The following is a 22,002-nucleotide window of genomic DNA, read 5'->3' as shown; positions in this document are numbered from 1 at the left end:
GACCATGCAGCGGTTTAACAGTACAGGTTCCACTCAGAACAGGCCTCGACATGGTCAACCAAAGAGGTTGTCTTTGGGAAATAGACGTATGAGTGCTGCTAGCAGTGTTGCAGGGGGTGGGGGGTCAGCCTGTCAGTGCTCAGTCCATACGCCCCACACTGGATCAAATTGGTCTGCATGGCTGTCGTCCCAGAAGGAAGCCTCTTCTAAAGATGATGCACAAGAATGCCCGGAAACAGTTTGCTGAAGACAAGCAGACTAAGGACATGGATTACTGGAACCATGTCCTGTGGTCTGCTGAGACCAAGATAAACTTATTTGGCTCATATAGTCTCAAGCTTGTGTGGCGGCAACCGGGTTAGGAGTACAAAGACAAGTGTGTCTTTCTACAGTCAAGCATGGTGGTGGAGTGTCATGCTCTGCGGCTGGAAGAGTGCTGCCGGCAATGAGGAGCTACAGTACATTGAGGGAGCCATGAATGCCAACATGTACTGTGACATACTGAAGAAGAGCATGATCCCTTACCATAGGAGACTGGGGTGCAGGGCAGTATTCCAACATGATAACGACCCCAAACACACCTCCAAGAAAACCACTGCCCTGCTAAAGAAGCTCAGGGAAGAGGTGAAGACCTTAACCCTATTGAGCATCTGTGGGGCATCCTCAAACGGAAGGTGGAGGAGCGCAAGGTCTCTAACATCCACCAGCTCTGTGATGTTGCCATGGAGGAGTGGAAGAGGACTCCAGTGGCAACCTGTGAAGCTCCGGTAAACTCCATTCCCAAGAGGGTTAAGATACTGCTGGAAAAATAATGGTGGCCACACAAAATATTGACACTTTAGGCCCAATTTGGACACTTTCAAATAGGGGTGTACTTACTTTTGTTGCCAGCGGTTTAGACATTAATGGCTGTGTGTCAAGTTATTTTGAGGGGACAGCAAATTTACACTGTTTTACAAGCTATACACTCACTACATTACAGTGCAGCAAAGTGTAATTTCTTCAGTGCTGTCACATGAAAAGATATAATAACATATTTTACTTAAATGTGAGGCGTGAACTCACTTCTGTGAGATACTGTTTATGAGCCACTCAATAAATCTAAAGTCATTTATCAAAAATAATAATTCAACCTGTCTAAGGACACTCGAAAACTCGACGGAATAAGAAAAGGATAAGCTACACGCAATGGTTCGTATCATAAAGTAAGATAACCGGGCCCTGTTTTTACGAAATGCCACCAAGTTCCAGCATAATAACAACTGAATTAATGACTACACGGCAGCTAATCTCAACGGGGCCGATTACCAACAAAAGCCATGTCGCCATCAAACCTGCACAGCTGCCATCGTTTCGATTTAAAAGCCCGCTCACTACGCACCCTTTTTTCCCATGCTTTCTTGTTGAAACGGAGCCCTCGGGGCTTCCACACTCCACTTTAAATTTGCATGTCAAAGTTGCTGCCGAAACTTCAGCGGATGGCAGTTAGCAGCTCTCGGCTCTGAGAAACAGGAACAGAGAGGCAGGTGCGTGGATTCTGCACACCAGCACAACCTTTATCTAGACCGTGAATAAGCCTGTCAAGATCGTGAAATTTTGTCTGAGGATCATTTGTCATGCAAATATTAGCAATTTACAAAACTGCTTATACCACTTGTAGCGTAAGCTTAACAGACAAACACCTTAAGAAGTCACATACAGTATTCATATTGAACTAGTATTCATATGCTGTAAAAAAATCCAACTTGCAAAATGTTCTCCCTACAAAGGCGATAAAGTGACGTGAACAGAATTTTTTGTTCAAGGAGTCATATTATTGTTTTACATATACTAAGATTAGACTAAACATGTTTATAACAAAGATTTGGTTGACTGGACTACGATTCTCAAGTTTTTATCAAAAACGCGTTATAAAGTTTGCCCAACTTGGTAAACAGTGTATTCTAAACAAACAATAGGGCAAAAGTTTGAAGGTTCCCAGGATGCATTGAACTATGATTAGTCTTTTAGTTCTCGCTGGCTTAATTTATGCTTAATGTTGATCGTTACCAGGGTTGAGATTTGTGTGTTCAGTGATGAGGTGTATGTCACAGTGTCACAAACACTATTAATGCCTTCAACACAAACTGTTAAAACAGTCATATTTTATTTGTTTTTAGTGAGATTCATATATAAATATATAATACAATATAAATATAAATAAGTATAAATATAAATATAAATATAAATATAAATATAAATATAAATATAAATATAAATATAAATATAAATATAAATATAAATATAAATATAAATATAAATATAAATATAAATATAAATATAAATATAAATAGTTAGCATTAATATTACTTTTTAGTTTATTTAATAAAATATTAAATATTATCTTCACAGTGTTTAAAAAATACATTATTTATTCATTTCACAGTAGGGCTGCTTGATTATTAAAAGAATCATAATCATGGTTATATTGGCCAATATTGAAGAGTACATTACTAGGGATTTTTAAGGTCCTACTTCGTTTTATGGAGTGTCCAACAACAAGTTTATGTACATAGAAGGTGTAAAACACTATTATTTATAATAGTTATAATAGGCACTAACTTCTTGACTGACTCTCAAATGATTCGTTCCGCGATTCATCTGTCTAATCCTCTCCTTTCCGTTATCCTAGTCTTATGTGATTGGTCAGATGGTCTAATTTGCTGTGATTGTTCTACCGAGAATGAGGCTCACGGGCTACAGTGTTTGGATGAGATGAGTGACGTTTTTTGCGGGCAGTCCGGCTAAAACGGGGGACAATATGTAGTGACGTAAATCCTCGGTGGTTAGCGAGTCGGACTGGGGACAACTCGTTTACGTGATTCAGAGTCGACTCCCTCTTTTCAAAGCCAATAACTTTGTTATTCAGTCACCTTCAGATTGCTTACTTTCTAACACTGTACATTACAAACGGCATGAAATGTAATTTTCATGATCTCATGTAATGTACTCTTAAGATCACTATTATTTTACATGATAATGCGTTGTCTATGATAAATATTACGTTATTTTCATTTTAAAAAATTGTTGTAAAAACAAAGGCTGTAATACGATTAATCGCGATTAATCACACCCAGAATAAAAGTTTGTGTTCACATAATATATGTCTGTGTACTGTCCATATTGATTTATATTTATAAAAACATACACATACATGCATTTATTTGAGAAAAATCTAAAAATGTATATATAATTTTAATCACTGATAAAAAAATAATAATTCATGAAAATACTTTCTAAATATGTTTACGTGTTTTTTTAGGTGTATGTGTTTTCTAAATACAAAATTAATATGCACAGTACACAGATATAGCTTTTGTAAACATAAACTTCTGTAGCCCGAATTACAAGTAATTGCACAGCCCTATTTCATATACTGTACATTTTCACTAATCCTTAAACACAACACAATGCAGATTCAAATTCAAAATACAGATGAAACTGCTTTAAAAACAACAACAAAAATATCACGATGGTCTGATCAGACTTGAGAGAGAAAACCCGAGCATGAGGTTAAAATTGCCCGTTTTTGAAGTTGAGACCAACTACCAACTGCTGGTAGTGCAAAACTAATATGCTCAGAGCATCTACAAAGCGTGCTGTCTACACGCCAGACCTGGGGTTGATTAACTCTTTTGATTGGCTGTCCTTGAGGTGGGATACAGGCCGGCAGTGCCCGTCTGGGTGTTGGTAAATCAGGTCTGCCTTTCACGCTCTAAAAAGTCTACCTTTGAAGGGCTGCTCAGGGGCCACCGGCTCTGGCTGGCACACTCTCCAAATCACAGGCGGGAAGAGGGACCGTTGCCACAAGCCAATTACCCGCCCCTGGGTGAACAGAGGCAAAGAGGAGGAAAATGAAAGGATAGGGAATCAAGAGTGCTGTCGGAGTGGCCCATCCTCATTAGCGCAAACAGAGATGCCCCGTTGATGTTGCTGATGGGAGCAGGTGTAGAGGGCAGGACCCCGAGACACAGTACCACTGCGAGAGCAATCGGGTTCTTGTAAGAACCATTCGACAGTCTGAGAGTACATCAGCCTCAGGTATGAAAAGCTGGAAACCTGTCGATAGCACGGAGCTCCCCGGGTGGCAAGATTGATGGTGATTGGTATTGGACTTTAGATAAGAATATTAAAAAATGGCTTCCTAAGCCCCACATATCAATACAGCATAATCTTGGCTGCAAGATTTGAAATGAAAGTGCTGGAAAGGAAGTCATCAGAGTATTCAAAATGTGTAGTTCCAACATGCCAATTTCAAAAAATCCTCTAAAGGCCACCTTTAAAGTAAAAAAAAAAAACTTAGACCCCAATGAACTTGGAAGCTATAGACCGATTTCAAATCTCCCGTACTTATCTAAAATACTAGAAAAAGTAGTGTCAACTCAACTGTGTACCTTCCTACAAAATAATGACATGAACGAAAATTTTCAGTCTGGCTTTAGACCGCATCACAGCACTGAAACTGCGCTCGTTAGAATTACAAATGACCTCCTTATAGCTTCAGATAAAGGTAACTCACTCTTAGTCCTGCTTGACCTTAGTGCTGCTTTCGATACTGTAGACCATAAAACACTACTAGATCGTTTACAGAATTATATCGGTATTCAGGGACAGACACTGCAATGGTTCAGATCTTACTTAACAGACAGATATCAATACGTCCATTTTAATGGGAAATCGTCAAATCTTACGCAAGTAAATTATGGATTACCTCAGGGATCGGTTTTAGGACCCTTGCTTTTCTCCATATACATGCTGCTCGTCGGCAACATTATTAGAAAACTTGGAATTAGCTTCCACTGTTATGCAGATGATACTCAGCTATATATCTCATCAAGACCAGATGATTCCTTTAAGCTATCCAAACTGGCAGAGTGCATCGAGGACATAAAACATTGGATGACTAGTAATTTCCTCCTTTTAAACTCTAGAAAAACAGAAATATTACTTATAGCACCAAAATCAAGTAAACAGAATATCTCTGATTACAGCCTGCAAATTGAAAGCTGCACTGTTACTCCAACAAATACAGTTAAAGATCTAGGCGTTATATTAGACGGCAACCTGTCATTTAAAAATCACATCTCAAATATCACAAAAACAGCCTTCTTCCACCTTAGAAATGTTGCCAAATTACGAAATAGTTTATGTGTTGCAGACGCAGAATAAATTCATGCATTTGTGACCTCACGGCTTGACTATTGTAATGCTCTACTTAGTGGTTGTTCTGTATCATCGATAAACAAACTACAGTTAGTTCAGAATGCAGCTGCCAGAGTTCTTACTAGGTCAAGAAAATACGATCACATAACCCCAGTTTTATCATCGCTTCACTGGCTTCCCATTAAGTATCGTATTGATTTTAAAATTCTTTTAAATACTTACAAAGCCCTGAACGGTTTAGCACCTACTTACTTAACCAAGCTTTTATCACGTTACAACCCATCACGCTCTCTTAAGATCTCAAAACTTAGGACTTTTGACAACACCTAGAATAACAAAATCCACCAAAGGGGGACGAGCTTTCTCATACGTAGCACCTAAACTCTGGAATAGCCTTCCTGATACTATTCGAGGGTCAGACACACTCTCCCAATTTAAATCTAGATTAAAGACACATCTTTTCAGCCAAGCCTTCACTTAATGCATAGTTAATGAACAGCAGCTACGCTAATTATTCTCTTTATTCTCTTTCCGCCTCTGCCTCGGGATGCCCATCCCGAGGTAGGAAGAAGTTCCAGTATGTCCAGACGACAGACAGATGCCCATCCCCAATTTGAGATTACGCCAGCTACAGCTGCAGACTGACTGACCATCCCAGCTCCATCTAAGGCAATTCCACCACCAGCCAAGAGAAATATGACCATCGGACCATCCAAGCTGAAGTTACAATATTTGGTATTAAATGCTAAACCTAAACCAACATGTCAGCAGTCTGAGTGCAGCTATGACATGTCAGAGGGGATCTGGCCCTCCCGGTTGAGCCTGGGAGCCTGGGTCAGGTTTTTTTCTCCATTAATCAATCTTCGGAGTTTGGGTTCCTCGCCTCAGCAGGGCAGTGTTGGCCTGCTCACCGGAGACTGCGTTCATTCATTTATTTATTTATTTAGAAATTAGAAATGTTACGTTGGAAAATTGATGCAAAACTGACTTGATTCTGTCAGTATTTCATAAGATTAATTATAGCAACACAAGTTTGAGGAATTAGTTGCAGAAAGAGAAACATCTGTACCTTGTTGCCGATGGCTTTCTTAGGTGGGAAATTGAAGGTGTTGACCTGTGGGAACTGCGACCGCAGGTTATTGTGCAGTGCTCTGAACTCAGCATACCGCCGATACACGTTCCACTCATTGTCCAGGATCCTGATGTATACCTGAAACAACAGAAAAAACACATTTTATCCATTACAGTAATATGCATCTGAGTAAAGCAATTAGTTTTGCATGGGTGATATATTTGAAGTTAAAAACAGATCTCCTATAATTTCACAGTCAATGGCCGTCAGTTTGAATACTGGAATCAGGTGCATTGGAAGGTGTGCATTAAAAGCCTTTAACGCATGGGTAGCTCCAGTCAAAATAACCGTCATTTTCACATGTTTGATCTAAAATGACACTGTAAACATCAATAAACGCTTTAACTTGAAAAATAACCATGGTATACGCATGATATTATACCATGTTTCACTTCGCTTCCGGGGTTCTTCGCCTCCACGTCGTGCATTAAAATCTCTTTATGCACGGCTATCCGTGGATTATCCCTTACATATCAGTTATTATTTTACTTTTTACAATTGTATTTATTCACCCTCATGTCATTCAAATTTTGTATATGACTCTATTCCGTAAAACACAGAAGAAGATATTTTGAGAAATTTCTCATTGGTTTTGTGTCCATACAATGCAAGTCAATGGGGAACAATCTTTTAGGTTCCCGCTAATCTTCAAAATATCTTCTTTCCTGTTTTGTGTTCGGAAATGCCATTAAGGTAAATAAATGTTGAAAAAATCTGATAAATTATCCCTTCAAGTAACTTAGTAACTGATATTATCATTTAAAACTCTCTCAAATTAATTATTTTGAATATTACGAACAGTTTTCTAAATGTAAACAACCATTTCAAAGACAATCCAAGGAGGAAGACGAAGTTTCTATTTTAAAGCCTTGCTTTATCCTTCAGAGCAGCACAGAGAAGCCCGGATCAAATGTCTACAGCAGGACCTGCGCTCACAGTGAAACAGCACACTAAAGTCTCCTAAACCGGCAGCAGTCTGTCCACTGGGATGCAGAGCAGAGTGTGTGTATGTCTGTCTTTAGTAACAGGATCTCATGAGAGGTTAAACTCTGACAGCGTGTTAGTACCAGTGAGGCCACACTGACAGTGTAAACCCCTGGTGTCAGAGCGTCATTGCAACCGGCAGGCAAACCTGAAACTTTTTGCACTTTCTTTCGCAGCGTCGTTCCGCATCCTTTTGAGATGTCTCCAAGTGTGAAAAGTGTGTGTGAAGGCAAGCTTGTCTAAGTGTGATCAAAGAGGATGATCAAAAACATCATGCAGATCCGAGATCCAGATCAATAACCGAAGGGCACCTGAAAGCTCAAGCGTCACCATATATGGAAGGTCATATACTGTTTCCGGATCCAAACGCTCAATAAGATGCTATAGGCAACCAACAAAAGTGGTAATATACTCTCATGGGGGGCTGTAAAACTATTAGAAAAATACATGATCCTAACCTTTATCTTCATAACGAAATCCCATATGGCCAGTCAGTTGTTCATTTTTCATAACTTATTCAAATATTGATGTTGGAGATTCTGAAAGCCTGTAGACGGTGTATACTCTGAGTAAATAAATGCTCATTTACAGCTGTTTAAGCTGTCTCTCCGTTTGAAATGTATAGATGCTTGGACCCGGAAACGGCTTTCCTCACATCACCACTAAACAACCGATTATTATACATTTGTGGACCAATAGGCTTGAGTTTGGCACGAGAAGTAGTGCTCGGGTGCTGGAGAGAGGTAGTAGAATATCAAATGAGAATTAGCCACAACCAGGAGGCATTTACGCTTTTACTAACCATTATCTTTAATAGGTTGTGTGCTCGATTTCAGTTTAGTCTGGATAAGTGCTTTCGTGAATAGTCCTATAAGATGTTATCAAAGGTAAATATAATTCTCATCACAAATGAGCTTCATAGTAACTTCTTTATGTAAATCCTACTTCCGTTTAAACCTCCAAATTCTTGAAACGTATCATTCAGTGGGATATTTCACTGAAATCATATTAAGACACAGAATGATGAACATCCTCACTAAACCACACACACAAACCGGAAAGGTTTTATGGGTTTAACTAAAAGAAATCAAAATGACAAAGTGACGGTGTATTAAAGCGATCATAATCCCATAGAGGCGGTCTCATTAGCATACATATTTATGGCAACAAATCATCCTCTAAAGAGCAATCACATCCCACCTCAATAATCGCAAATTAATTCTCCTAAAAGCGTTTGAAGAATCCTCGGAGAAAAGCAACTTCTTGACAAAAATAAAACCGTCCTGAAATAAAATAAAACTTCAAGGCATGTCATTACATTCTGGAATGAGGCCAGACAAGCAAAATAACCAATATTAAAGTGGCAAGAACCTTAATTACATTTCATCATATACATCCACAACCTCAAACTAGATTCATACATCTTTGGAAGAGTTGTGAGTGATGGCTGGCAGTGTAAAATCTTCAACATGGTTACTATGGTGTTCAGATCAGGGGGGAGGGTTAGTACAATGTTATGCAGTTTGCTGGGTGTTCTGTGTGGTTGCCTGCAGGTCTTAGTCAAAAGTAGGATTGCGCGGTGTACCGGCGCTACGGTAGCATCTCGATGCTAAAATTTCAAAATACCCGCGAGGCCTCTCTACTTTTGAAACGGTAATGTCGTAGTACCGTAGTTAATGTTGCATATGCGCATTGAGATTCATTTGAACACTAACGTCTGCCTTTTTGCTGTGTTTATCTCCATGTTTTGAATGACTCGGACGAGTTAATGCTACAAATTGGCGTTTGAACGAGTTGGTTAAATGATTCACTAACTCGGTGAAAAATAGACGCCACCTATTGGCCGTCTTAGTTCTGCATTTAAAGTAAGCCTAATATTTACCTTTATATATATAAGACTGCTGTAGCAATGAATTTTTGTCACACATTTGAATTAGTTCCACGTGAAAAATGATCTAGTGTACTATAGTAATTACTACAGTAAACTGTTAAAACTCATAGATACTAGTGTTTTTGAGTCTTATCATAGTAAATATTTAACTATACTAAAGTATTTGCTACAATTTATCCAATTACTACAGTTAATACAACAACATATTCTAGTGCAAAGTATAATACAGTTCACTATAGTAAATACAAAATGTTTAATCTAAATCTGTGTTTTTTGGATGGCTTTGAATTATATGGCACAGCATCGCGATACTACTTGGTATCGAGATACTTCAGCTGGTATAGTATCGTAAGACATGTTTATGGTACCATGACAGCCCTAGTCAAAAGAGCTCATTCCCAAGTCTGACATCTCTGCATTACTGGGGTTCCTTAAAAAAAAAAAAAAAAGCTTATCAATAAAAAAACTTTGCTGTGGGTGAACGGGTGTAAAAGTCAAAAATCCTTTTTGAACCCTCTGGAACTCAAATTTCAAAAATGAAAACTACTGTTGATGGTTTGAGCGCCGTTCCCCTATGATTAAAAGTTACGTTATCCCAGCTACACTGAATTTCCTCTCGCTGCTACTGTTACTTGAAAGGATGCTGAGGAAACTACTCGCCAGTCTTGACAGTAAAGACAAGATCATAATACTTTCAGAGTGCAGCTTTCCCTGCATCATTTGGATGCCTTTTGTTTAAAAGCAGAGGATCTGTTCTTTCATTGGACATGTTGTTTCTCCATATATTCATTACGGAAAATGTACTGTGAGCCATTCAAGTTTGGTGAAAATAAACAAAAAACGCTGGCGTAGGCTGGCAACTTTTTTTTTTAAAGGCTGGTATGAAAAGAGTTAAGTGAAGAGTTCAATTGAGCATCACTGTAACAGAAAGTATCTTTGCAGCCTTTTATTTGTTTCAACATGGACATAATGGAAAAGCCATTTATCTTTGGAAACAGAGATGGAGGAAGAAAAGAGCAGCCCGTGTATGATTCATACTAAAAGCAAATGTCAGCCTGGGGGAGGATGCTAATATTTTGCCCAGCTATAAAGGCATTTACAATATCTCATTATATCCATATTGCGAGAGGAAGTGTTTTCTCACAAAGATATCGTGAGATGCACAGAAAAGACACACACACATGCCGCTCACGCCCGTCTCAGTTCCAGCTCAGACGCCCTACACTGTATCTGCCAGCATGCTATCGTTCTGAAGACGGATTGCTGGGTGTAAATGACGGTTTGGCAGAGTGTCTAATTTGAGGTGCCCAGCTGTGGTAAAAGCTGTTGTTTGACCCCTTCCTTTTCCAGTGAAATCATACAGGGGAGACGCCTCCTCATGTCAGAGAGAGAGCGGTACACTCTTCTACTTACAGAGACTCCGTGCATACTCTGCCGAGCCATTCAGCTTAACTACAGCTGCCAGAGTGCCGCCAGAGTGCAGGGGTCTCCTCCTGCTGTGGGCTCCCCGGAGAGATTTGTCTTTCAGACAGTACTAGAATTATGTGCATTATTCTCATTTGCCCAATAAGGTATGTTTTGCGTTCTTGCGCAAAAATAAAAACGCACAATGCCCCGCTGGGTTCATTTCCCTCATTGTTTCAACGTGCTTGAATCTCGCGGTCCCCGATACTACGCAAGCTGGTCTGTATGATAGAACAGAATGGAATCGACAGGAATTGTTGCTCAAGTTTGGAGCAAGAAACTTACTCCACTATCAATCCACTCTTGATGCTCTTTGCTCACTTTAAGATAAAACAAATTAAAAACTTGAAGTAAAATCTCCCAACTTAATGGCCATGTTTTCGATAATAACCAACCATTAAACCTGACATCAATTGTACCATAAAATGTTAAAGACATTTCACCCACAAATAAAAATTTGTTCCTCATTTATTCAGCCTCATCTCATTCCAAACTCCCAGGAAAATATTAAGAAGAATGTTGGTAACCAAACAACAATGGACCCCATTGGCTTCCATTGTATTGAGCGAAGGGTCATATAGGTCTTGACTGACATGAAACATTTAATGAAAAAACTTATCTTTTGGGGTGAATTATAAAATTATGCTCTTCACTCAAATTCATCACCGTTCACTTAATCTCATCTACATCAGCACAAACTACAGTGATGAATTGCAGCCTACCGTTCACTCCACCACACCCCCACCCCTTTCAAAGCACTATGGCGGCTGATACAGGACAAAGATGTTGTCACGTTTTCTCTTCTTTGCCGAAGAAGATATATTTATGAAACGCACTCTGCAGAGCAGTTTGTACGTTTAAGAATACTGTAGAAACAACCTGGAGAATTCCATGTAAGGGGACCCGCGGTGTATGAAGATAGATAGCTCATTCTAAGGTAATAAAAACATAACGCTTCATTATGTAAGATCTTTATACACCCCTGAAGACAACAGATCCTCCTTCATATCACACATCGCACCTTTAAGAACCAATATTTAATAGCAAAATCCAATGATATAGATTTGAGCACTGATTCTGGAAAACAGTCAATGGCAGTACACAGCCTCGCAATCTGCCACTCACCCTGAAGTTCACTCTTCTCTCCGGTTCTACCGAGACAAAACATTTGGCAATTAGGCAGAAAATAGAACCCATTTGGAAGATTGCTGTGCCAAAGCCATGATGTACTGTAAGAGAATGAGAGAGCCAGAGAAAGAAATAGAGAGGAAGGAACGGAGAAGAGGGAGCAATAAGAACCAGTGACGAGAGTATTTCATTAGAATCATTTAGCCGCAACATCTGTCACCTGTGTGTAGAGTGGGAGCAGGTGTGTATGCGTGCATTATGTTCAAAGGAAACCCATTAACCTTCAAAAAAAAAACTGATGAATTAGGGAATATGTTGAATTAAGGAATAATTCACCAAAGAATTCAAACGGTTATTGACTCACAGTCTATTTAATTTAAAGCAGGCGTAACACACAGGGTTTCTGCCAATCTCATAATAATCTTGAGTACCTATAGAGTGGTATTGCATACCTTATATCTTTGAAGAGTATTTAGTTTGATCACATTTGTAAAAGATAGATACAGCTTTACGATTGTTTCCGAAACCATGCGGCGCATGTAGGGGGGAGGGGTAGGCTGAACCAAAGCGGTGCATGTAGGGGGGAGGGGTAGGCTGAACTAAAGCACCGCATGTGGTTCATATCTGGCATCTATTAGCGCTAGGCGGCTCCATATATCAGTTTCCAACGATCTCCAAATCCAGCATTATATCCAGTTTATATAACATTCATCACCCAAATGCAGTGAACAGACAAACACCTGAACTTAACGAACACATGCTCTCTCTTTTCTCTCCTGCACACAAGTGAAAGTGACGTCTGCGCATGCTCCTTCTCCTGCTCTCCTGTGGCCATGCCACGTGCTTTTTCAAGAGAATTGTCCAATAAGGGACTAAAAAAAGTTGTTACAAAACAGTTTTATATGTTCGAAAAAAACTTTCTGAAACCTGTACGATCGCTGGTGGAGTGTATGGAGCACAGAAATACTAAGTAAAACGCCCAACTCGTTTTTGACAAGTTGACCATGTTAAGCATGAGAAGACAGTACGTTTAACATTGTAAAGAAATCAGAATGCATAACACATCGTTGCAGGGTTGTTTTAAACAGTATCTATATAGTCGCATGATCAAGTTCTGTGATTTATAGCTTGTATGATGAACAAACTGAAATGTATGTAATTATTCATTGCAAGTACTCATTATCAGACCTCATCTGTCACTCCAAGATATGACCGGCTAAATTGGCATCAACAACAAATCGCAGTTGAACGGCGCTGAAACTACCAGAATAAAATAAAGGCAAGAATAATCCAGCATTAGAGTCGGTGAGCCGCACTGGCCCTGACCTCTCTGTCCAACAAGCATCATTCTCATTTGGTGTGAGACTTCAGGCGTGATGCCCTCTAAAGTTTCGGTCACCGTGGGTCAAGACAAACAACGCGGAGTGAGCCGGTGTGGGAGGCAGCGATGCAGGCAGGAGTGAAGACAGCAGCAGATGGGCCCATAAATACTGTTCGCCTGGGTTAGTGCCATCACACGCCAGCATGAAAGAAACTCTGCTAAGATGTTTATTATAGCTGTCATTGAAGATGGATTTAAATGGGGATTTTGAGAATTAAATAGAAAAAAGGGAAAATGAGGTGAAAAATCAAAGATCTCAGCAGTAAAATACCTGGGGTTTCATCTTTAACCTCTGCAACAAGACATTTCCCCTGTAGGTATCACCTTTTATATTTAGTTAAATTCGTTTGCACCTTACAGTGTACTACAGTGTATGTCTCATATAGATACATTTCCCCGAGCTCCATTCAGTTTATAGGCAATTCTATCTGTTCATTGCCTTATACAGTACATGAAGAGCTTGTGATTGCAGTAAAAGCTTCATTTATTAGCAGTGTGAGCTCAGTCCTGCTGTATGAACCTCCTAAGGTCAGCAGTGCAGCCAAAAGAAATATAGATTCTTGTCCATTTAACTTTGACTAAATTGCCTCCTAAACCCCAATTCACTAGAGAGTTGATGGTCTGATCAACAGTGTGTATATCTGTGTTGACTCCGATTTACTAGAGATGGAAACACATCAATCTGATTGGTTTCCAAAACATCCACCTGACCTCATTTCAGAAGTGTCACTGCGCTAGTGATGCGCGGGTTGGTTTTTTTTCCAACCTGTGGGTCCCACTTTTGTGGAATTATATGGCCCGCCCCAGCCCACATCGCACCACTGTATCTATTTTTACAGCCCGCTCTCCACCGCAACCATTAAAAAGACATACTAGGCATTGTAATGTAAATAAAAACAGGCTTTATTTCAGCCTTAAAGTGCTTGGAAACAGCCATAAGATTACATCGCCCTGTAAACTGGCAACAACATACTCTTATAAACCATAGAAACTTGTACTTCATGTAGCCGATACTGCTGTTGTCTCCTGCTTCAACTATTTCTGAGAACCGGTCCCTAACATTAAATTTATCAGCTTTACCTTGTTTTCTTTTAATGATGTAAATTCCCGACCTTAATTTCTCCCGCACCTTTACTTTTATCCTCACTTTTATTTCTCCTATTGTTTTGTTGTTGTGGATGACGGTGGGAGCTGCTCTGCGTTTTTAAGACATGTTCGGTTTGGGGACATCACGCAAGTTACATTGCTACATCGTCCTACGTATTGTAACCTTATCAAAGAACCAAATAAAATATGAAAATATATATTCCCAAATATTTAATAAAGGCTATAAGGAATTGCTAAGGAATTTTTTTTATTTTGATTTTAATGACCCGCCCCGCAAATACAGTGACAATTTCTGCGATTACAATTTCTTTAACCAGCCCTACCCGAACCGCGGGTTACCCGCGGGGCCTGCTGGTTATGAGATGACCTGCGCATCACTACACTGTGCGCAACTGTATGTTGCTGCATCTGTGTTTCTTGACAACCGCTTATTTGTGTCTTTCTGAGGAACTGCATAAGCTACGCATACGAATTAGCTAATTAGCAAATTACTAATTACTAATTAGCTACATTAGCTAATCGCATACTGTGATAGTGCGTACTGAATTTCGACGTAAAACAGTATGCTATATATCGTATGGGAATAGTATGAAATAAATACATTTAGAACATAGGGGCGATTCACATTTCGCGTCTTTTCCACGCGCATATTCGTTATTTTAAATGTAGACGCACAGAAAAAGGAGGCAACGCTCTTTTATTCATGAGCGTAGGCGCCGCATCGAGATGACAAAATCGAAACTTCTCAGAATGGCGCAAGCGCACCGCAGGTCATGTGACAAGAACCAACCAGCACATATAGACAAGCTCAATGGAGACACAGATGATCACAGCATGACTAAATCTATTAGCAGAGTTATTACAAGGAATTTTTACTGCATATAATACATATATCCTTTGTTTACACCTCCTCGTCTCAACGGGTAGAGGCCCATGGTTGCTTAGCGACAACAGATGCCACGAGAGCGCAAAGTCCAGGCGGTTTGGAAAAAAAGGAGAACACATTTCAGCTTGCGTTTTCCGAAACGGTTTTAGACTCTAAATGTGAATCGGTCCATACACTGTATCCACCATGTTTTTGCGTCATGTGACCTAGATGCCCTTTGACCTATGAAGTATTAACAACGACCTAGGTTGGCATTGATAAAAACATAATTTAGTTTAGAATTAGAAATTCCATTATTGACACTTACATTTATAAACCGACATCCGCCTGAAAGTTTACCGCTATTTTTATTTGATTTACTTTTGAAATTAGAGCATTGCACAGATCCCGTAGGTATCATAAGATAGAGTGGTGTCCTCCCAAAGCACACTCACATATCTCGGTGGAAGCCTTACACCATCCAGGCATATCTCACCAGTGTTGGGCAATTTTCTCTGAAAAAGCATTTAATTATTAGTTACTAATTAAAATTTCAATAATGTAATTAGATAACTGTACAAATTACTCTCTCCAAAAAGTATTGAAGTACTTATTACTAATTACTTTCTGTATCCTTTATCAATCTTGATTAGTTAAGTGATGTAAGGATAGACATGAAACGGCTCTTTTAATTCATACAAATAAAGAATATTCAACTACATTAAGTAGTATTATTACAAGTATTACAAATGTGATAATAGTACATTAAAGCACATAATTCTTTGAATTTTTTTGTCAATTCCACTATTTCAGAAAAATATATTACACACAGTATTTAGTTTATTTACATCAAAAGTAAATTACAGAAAAAATGAGAGTAATCCCTTACTTTACTTTTTCAAGAGGAAAGTAATTTAATTACAGTAACTAATTACTTCCTAACTAGTTACACCCAAAACAGTTTTTCACATACGTTTTTTTGCATACTGATCTCTCAGACATACTATTTATGATTCTCGCCTACTATTTGGTGGAGTAATTATATTTTATTTGCTCCGTTTCATTTCATGAAACCTTGCTACGCATATCGAATAATCGTTTTATTAAAGCAATACGCCCTGTAAAGCCTTGGTTTATTACAGCTAAGGGTGTTTTAGGAACTCCGCTTGACGTCGCACCGAACAGCGCTTCTTAGCTGTTATAAAATCTCTGTAAATCACAGCTTCACATGCTTCTTGTTTTAGTACAAAAACATTAATCGCAACTCAATCAATCCATATAGTAATGTATACACTGACAAACGTAACATTAGCAGATCACGCCGTATTATAAAAAAAATGGTTACAATATACAACTCCACATTTGTAAAAATGACAGATGATTGATGACAAACGTATCTTACACTACACAAGTTTGCATCCAACAAACGCTATCTAAAGTAAAAATGTCCCTCCACTTATTATCATCTGAAGCTGCCGAAGAAGTAGTAAATCCTGGTTTATAGCTGAACTTTAGACTATCTGGCACATTATAAATCACATACTTGTGCCCCATTCTATGTAATTTTGTGGTGTGAGTTCACATTGAAAATTCTAACAAGTACACTTAAAGTACCATCATTAAAGCCAAAAATATGATGTGTGGAACACTGGACACTTCTCGCACTCAATATTTACCGTTTTGGTAAAGTAGCATAACATAGCAGGGCTGCTTGCCATTGCGCGAGCAAAGCTCACCTGCTGGAACACCTGCTGGAGCTTGTGTTGGATTACACACATACTTGATAGCTTACCAGTGGCTCAGTGATTTGAGCATGCCAAGGTCATGTGTTCGATCCCAGGGGATTTCACATAGTCAGAAACAAATGTATATTACAATGCAATGTAACTCGCTTTTCAAAGCGTCCGCAAAATGAATAAATGTAATGTAAAATGTAATGAAACAACTGCATCAAAAACGACTGTACAATAGTGAAATGGAATTTGTGTGCTTTTTATACTAGAGACAAGCTCCAAATATGGCATGTTAAACTTTCTGTTCAAAAGGGAAACAAAATATGGCACAAGATTTAACTTGATCTTATGTTTTATACTTTTATACATTTCCCATACTGTACAATCCCACTTTTTCACAATGTTTCATCTGGCTCAACAATAAACCCTTGCACAACAATTATACCAATAATGAACATGATCAAAGAGTATGAAAAATAGTCTAAGGTTTTAAAAAAAAATCATTCACTATGTCAAATTGATGTATTCACAGATGACACATACACCTTAGGGCCGAAATCAGACATCACTATGAAATACCGGCCACAATCTATCAAAACTGTACTACTCTATATTTATAAAAGTTTTAAAACCAGAGAAAAGTGAGAGAGAACACAGGAGAAGAGTTTTGAAAAGCTGCCATCTTTCCTCCTCTCTCAGCTACGATGAAGACATTGAGTCTCCTCAGCGTTGAGTGAAGTTCTGGCCCTCAGTGAGCTCCAGCCGGTTCCTCCATATGAATTAATCATGAACGCCGGCTACACAGCCACCGTAATGAGGATGAGCAGGAGATCGGTTCGGCTTCGTAACAAGCCTCTTTCTAAAGGTTAAACATACTCTCTCGCACCTTCCTTCCTTCCCGAAGTGTTAACCTAATAATCAACCTCTCAGACATGAGCAAATACCGTGCCAGAGAGTGACCTGCCGTAACCCGCAATGAATTTCTGAAAACATCTCTTTATGATTGATGATGTCGAAAAAATCTGATTACAAACAGGACAGTTTTCTAACGTCTTTGTAATCAGAATGGCTAAATGTCTATCAATAAATTTGTAATATCTAAGGGAGACGACTTACAAGATGATATCGCCAATAGTCCATCCATCACAAGTGCCATCGCTGCCAGATTTCAATCAAACGGAGTGACACAATAGCCGGCGGGCAATTTTTTAATGTCGACGTGCAAAGTACTTTGCAATTAATAACGGGCCGCCGACGATGTGACTGCGATGAGAATCATTATCTCACTAAAAGTCATCGTGATTCTCATTATAATCATAACCACCAGCTTCACCATCCCGATCATCATTACACTATAATCAGCATAATATCTTTCAAAATACATATGCAGGGTTCAGCGTAGCCCAACGCAGCGTGCTTGTGCATGCAGAGTCTCTCATACTCCTCAAATTCGGTTTAAATGAGACGCTTTTAATGGGCAGGCAAGTGAAGACTGGGATATTGATATTACAGAGCTTGTTACATACTCAAAAGTCCACTTTGACATAAATTATGGAGATGTGAATTTTTAAACAGATTCAGACTAATTTAATAGGAGTCACTTATGTCTTCATATTCAGTGATTTCGATATCTGATTCTGAGAACATTTTGTTTGCATTTCTACCTTCCTCATCAGCTAGAAAATATTAAAATAACAAGGGTGAAGTAAGGAGAAAAAATTAGTTGTCAAGAAAAAAAGTTCATGAAAACAAGAACTCAGAAATGAGAGACAGGGCTCAGATGGTCTTGCTGATGAAAGGGAGTGAGTCTTTTAAAAAAAACTCAGATCATTGCTTGTATATATGCACTTCAGAAACATATGAGCAACCCACTGGTGCATATATTTGGAGCAGATCTTATTAGTTGTTGCATGTTCAATATAATAAAAACTAACAGAAGGGAATGTAATTGATTCAATTTGAATTGTCAAGTAAAAAAGTTGAATTTATCCATTTGCATTGTATTACAACTGCTTCGCTGCAAACTATTTCAATGAAACAATGAAAAAGTCAAATGAAAGTTTCTTCAATCAATTTGCAGGGGGCAAACAACTGGATCAGAGTGATTATAGTTTTGATTTTAGTTTCATTTAGTTTTTATTAATATTTTAAATGAGCTTTTTTTGTTTTACGTCAATTTTAGTTAAATATTAAGCAACTTTGTTATGTGCTTTTGTCATTTTATTATTTATTTGCATATTTTTTATGTTGCTATATAAGATTCATTCATTCATTTTAGTTTTAATTTTTGTGCTTAAAACATATTTCAGTTTATTTCTGAGGCATCATTTAAATATTTTGTTAGTTTATTTTTGGCCAATTATTTATAGGCCAATATTTTATTTGATTTCAATAAAAAAAAACGTTTTCAAAGTCCCAATTTAAGTAAACTAAAATAACCTTGAACTGGATGTATCAAAAAGCGACATAGACACACTGGGATTTATTTCAATGAATGCAACAAAATGTACTTGTTTACTGCTTGTTAATGCACTTATATTTTTCCAATAAAATTAAGTATAAAACAATATTCACTAGAACTTCTCTAAAATGTTGTATTGTATTCATGGCCGTACCCACCATTGAGGTTTCCCAAGGTCCGGACCTCTGTAATTTTAATTACACGGTGTGTAATAACAATCATACAACAAAAAATAGCACAAAAAAGATAAGATCTAAGTTCTATGAAGCCATCATAGTGCTTCGAAAGGGAGTGAGCCATTGGTTGCAATTCACAACCTCACCACTAGAAGCTATTAAAATCTCCACATTGCTCCTCAAAATGTACATATGCAGATCAAAGCAAGTATTTTTTTGTCTTTGGACTCCTGTATTTCGAAAATCCTTCTCATGGCCCTGATTGTATTACGTTTAAAGGGCATGTTATGGTCGTCTACAGGACCTACGCCTAAGGCAGTGCGTAGCTCTGCGTAGACTGACTTGCACCTCCCCAAAAATGAAACAACGCGTCAACTCAACGCGGACCGCAAGTGCTGTGATTGGTCTGATTGAACCTATCCCTAAGGTCAAACACTCCAAGATTGCATTTCGGAAAGAATAATACAAGTAAATGATTTGTTCTTCTGCCTTTAACATCTCAATCTGCAACAAAAGTGAGTTTACTTGCCTCTATCAGTACTAATGGTTCTCAGACAGCATAAAGCTGCTTCTTCTTTGTCTCTTCTTGGTTACACAAGCAACACACGCGTGGACTCTGAAACCTAGTATTCATTGCCTGTCGACGTAGACAATGACGCAAAAATATATATAAAAAGTCATTGTTTAAGAAAAACAACCCATCCGGTGCAGGCCCCCAGAGTGTCAACATTTTTTTGTGTATGTAAAAGGTACAATTTAAGTAAAAAAAAAACATCTAGAGAAAAAGGCAGCTCACACATAACGTTCTGACTCCTCACAGAGACGGGTATTTAATCCTCTTAGGTACTGAATCTGATCCAAAAAAGTTGTTCTTTGTCGGATGCATCAAAGTACGCAACATCAGCCATCTATGACATGTACGAAGTGATGGAAGGATGAAGTCTTCTGATGTCTTTAAAAAAAGAAAGAAAACAGGAAATAGAGTAGAGGGGAAAGTGTCTCGTGTAAGCTGATGATGGCTGAGATTGCTGCCTGCCACCGTTTAAAATTCCCCTAATAAGAAGGCGCTCGTCGCAACTGCTCTGATTTAAGGAGGACATTTACAAAGGCACAGCAGCGCCATTAAGACTCACAAGGCTCTCCATACATCACCGGGCACAGTGGTGTACACAGAATACGGGTCATTTCTGCCAGATAACAGAAAGCTTGTATCTAACAAAAGAAAAACAGCAGAACAACACAGCCACATTACAAACCTATATTTCTTTTCACAGAGTCATTACGTCCTCTTTTTAATAACCTTTACCCGGCGAAATTGTGTAACCGGAATGAGTTGTTTTAGGAAGGTGTTATATTTTTTCATTACGTGACACGAGATCGAGGAGGTGGAATTCTTGCCAGTAAAACAAAGCTTTGCTAATATTAGTGAAGATCAATTACGCTCGTTCTATGGAGTCCTATGGCAATCTGATTTTATTTTAAAGGAGGTAATTTTGAAGCAATGAGGAGAGGCAGAAACGCAAAAGGGGAAAACGGAGTAACTGTAATTTTGGAAGGTGGTGGTAATGTCTCATAATTTACTGTGGGGGGATGACTGAAGTAGGACTCCAGATTAAAAACTTTAAATTGGCTCAACCTTATGTCATTTCAAACATGTATGACTATCTTTCTTCCGCAGAACACAAAAGTAGATTCTTTGAAGAATGTTGTTAACTGGCCCCCATTCACTTGCGTGGTTATGTGTCCGTATAATAGACGTGAATGGTGGCCCGTGCTTTCTTCATAATATCTTCTTCGTGTTCTGCGGAAGAAAGAGAGTCTGAAATGAGGTTTGAAATGACTAGAGGGCGAGTAAATGATGACAGAAATGTCATTTTTAGGTCAATTACCACTTTAATATTTATTTATAGGCATGGGCAATGTAAGGGGCCAATAAAAATTGTAAAGAGTTGTGGTGTGCAATTAATAGAATAGAAAATGAATAGTGTGCGTTGAGTTTATTTCTGGTGTTTTATTTAGAATGCAGAACAAATGCAAGAGCAAATATTCAACATCAGTATGTGGAATAAACTAAGAAAAGATCTCACATCTAGTAATTCATCTACACGGGCACCCTGCAGTGAAATGAATTTAAGTAAATTAAACATGAAAATCTCTGGTTGGGGATTGCGGAGTTGACTTAAAAAAGTTCATTAAGAACCTCATGCAAGAATTGCATTTAAGTACAATGAGCAGCATGATTAGATGTGGTTCCATTTCCTTATATAACTGAGATAAAATAACAAAAAACAATGAATATGTATGATCTAAATTATTTATATATGCTGTATATATATATATATATATATATATATATATATAGAATATATAGAAATACTGTAGATATCAAAATCCGATTTCATAAAACATGTTTTTTAAAGTGTGTCAAGATGGTGATAAGAATCGCACAAGAATCATTTTGGTCGTTTTGTAAACATC

At 38.3% G+C, this 22,002-nt stretch overlaps 1 protein-coding gene across 1 annotated transcript in view; it reads right to left on the bottom strand.

Annotated features, from left to right (window-relative positions):
- Positions 1 to 22,002, bottom strand: part of snx29 (sorting nexin 29) — a 94,315-nt gene that overhangs the window by 13,988 nt on the left and 58,325 nt on the right. The window contains exon 19 of the mRNA XM_056771159.1: positions 6,272 to 6,412. Within this exon, the coding sequence (XP_056627137.1) occupies positions 6,272 to 6,412 (141 nt within the window). The remainder of the gene's footprint in view (positions 1 to 6,271; positions 6,413 to 22,002) is intronic.

Source organism: Triplophysa dalaica, chromosome 17 (assembly GCF_015846415.1).
Source record: "Triplophysa dalaica isolate WHDGS20190420 chromosome 17, ASM1584641v1, whole genome shotgun sequence".
Taxonomy (NCBI): Eukaryota; Metazoa; Chordata; class Actinopteri; order Cypriniformes; family Nemacheilidae; genus Triplophysa; species Triplophysa dalaica.
Note: the sequence above shows the minus strand (reverse complement) of the source record. Positions and strands in the feature narration are given on the sequence as shown.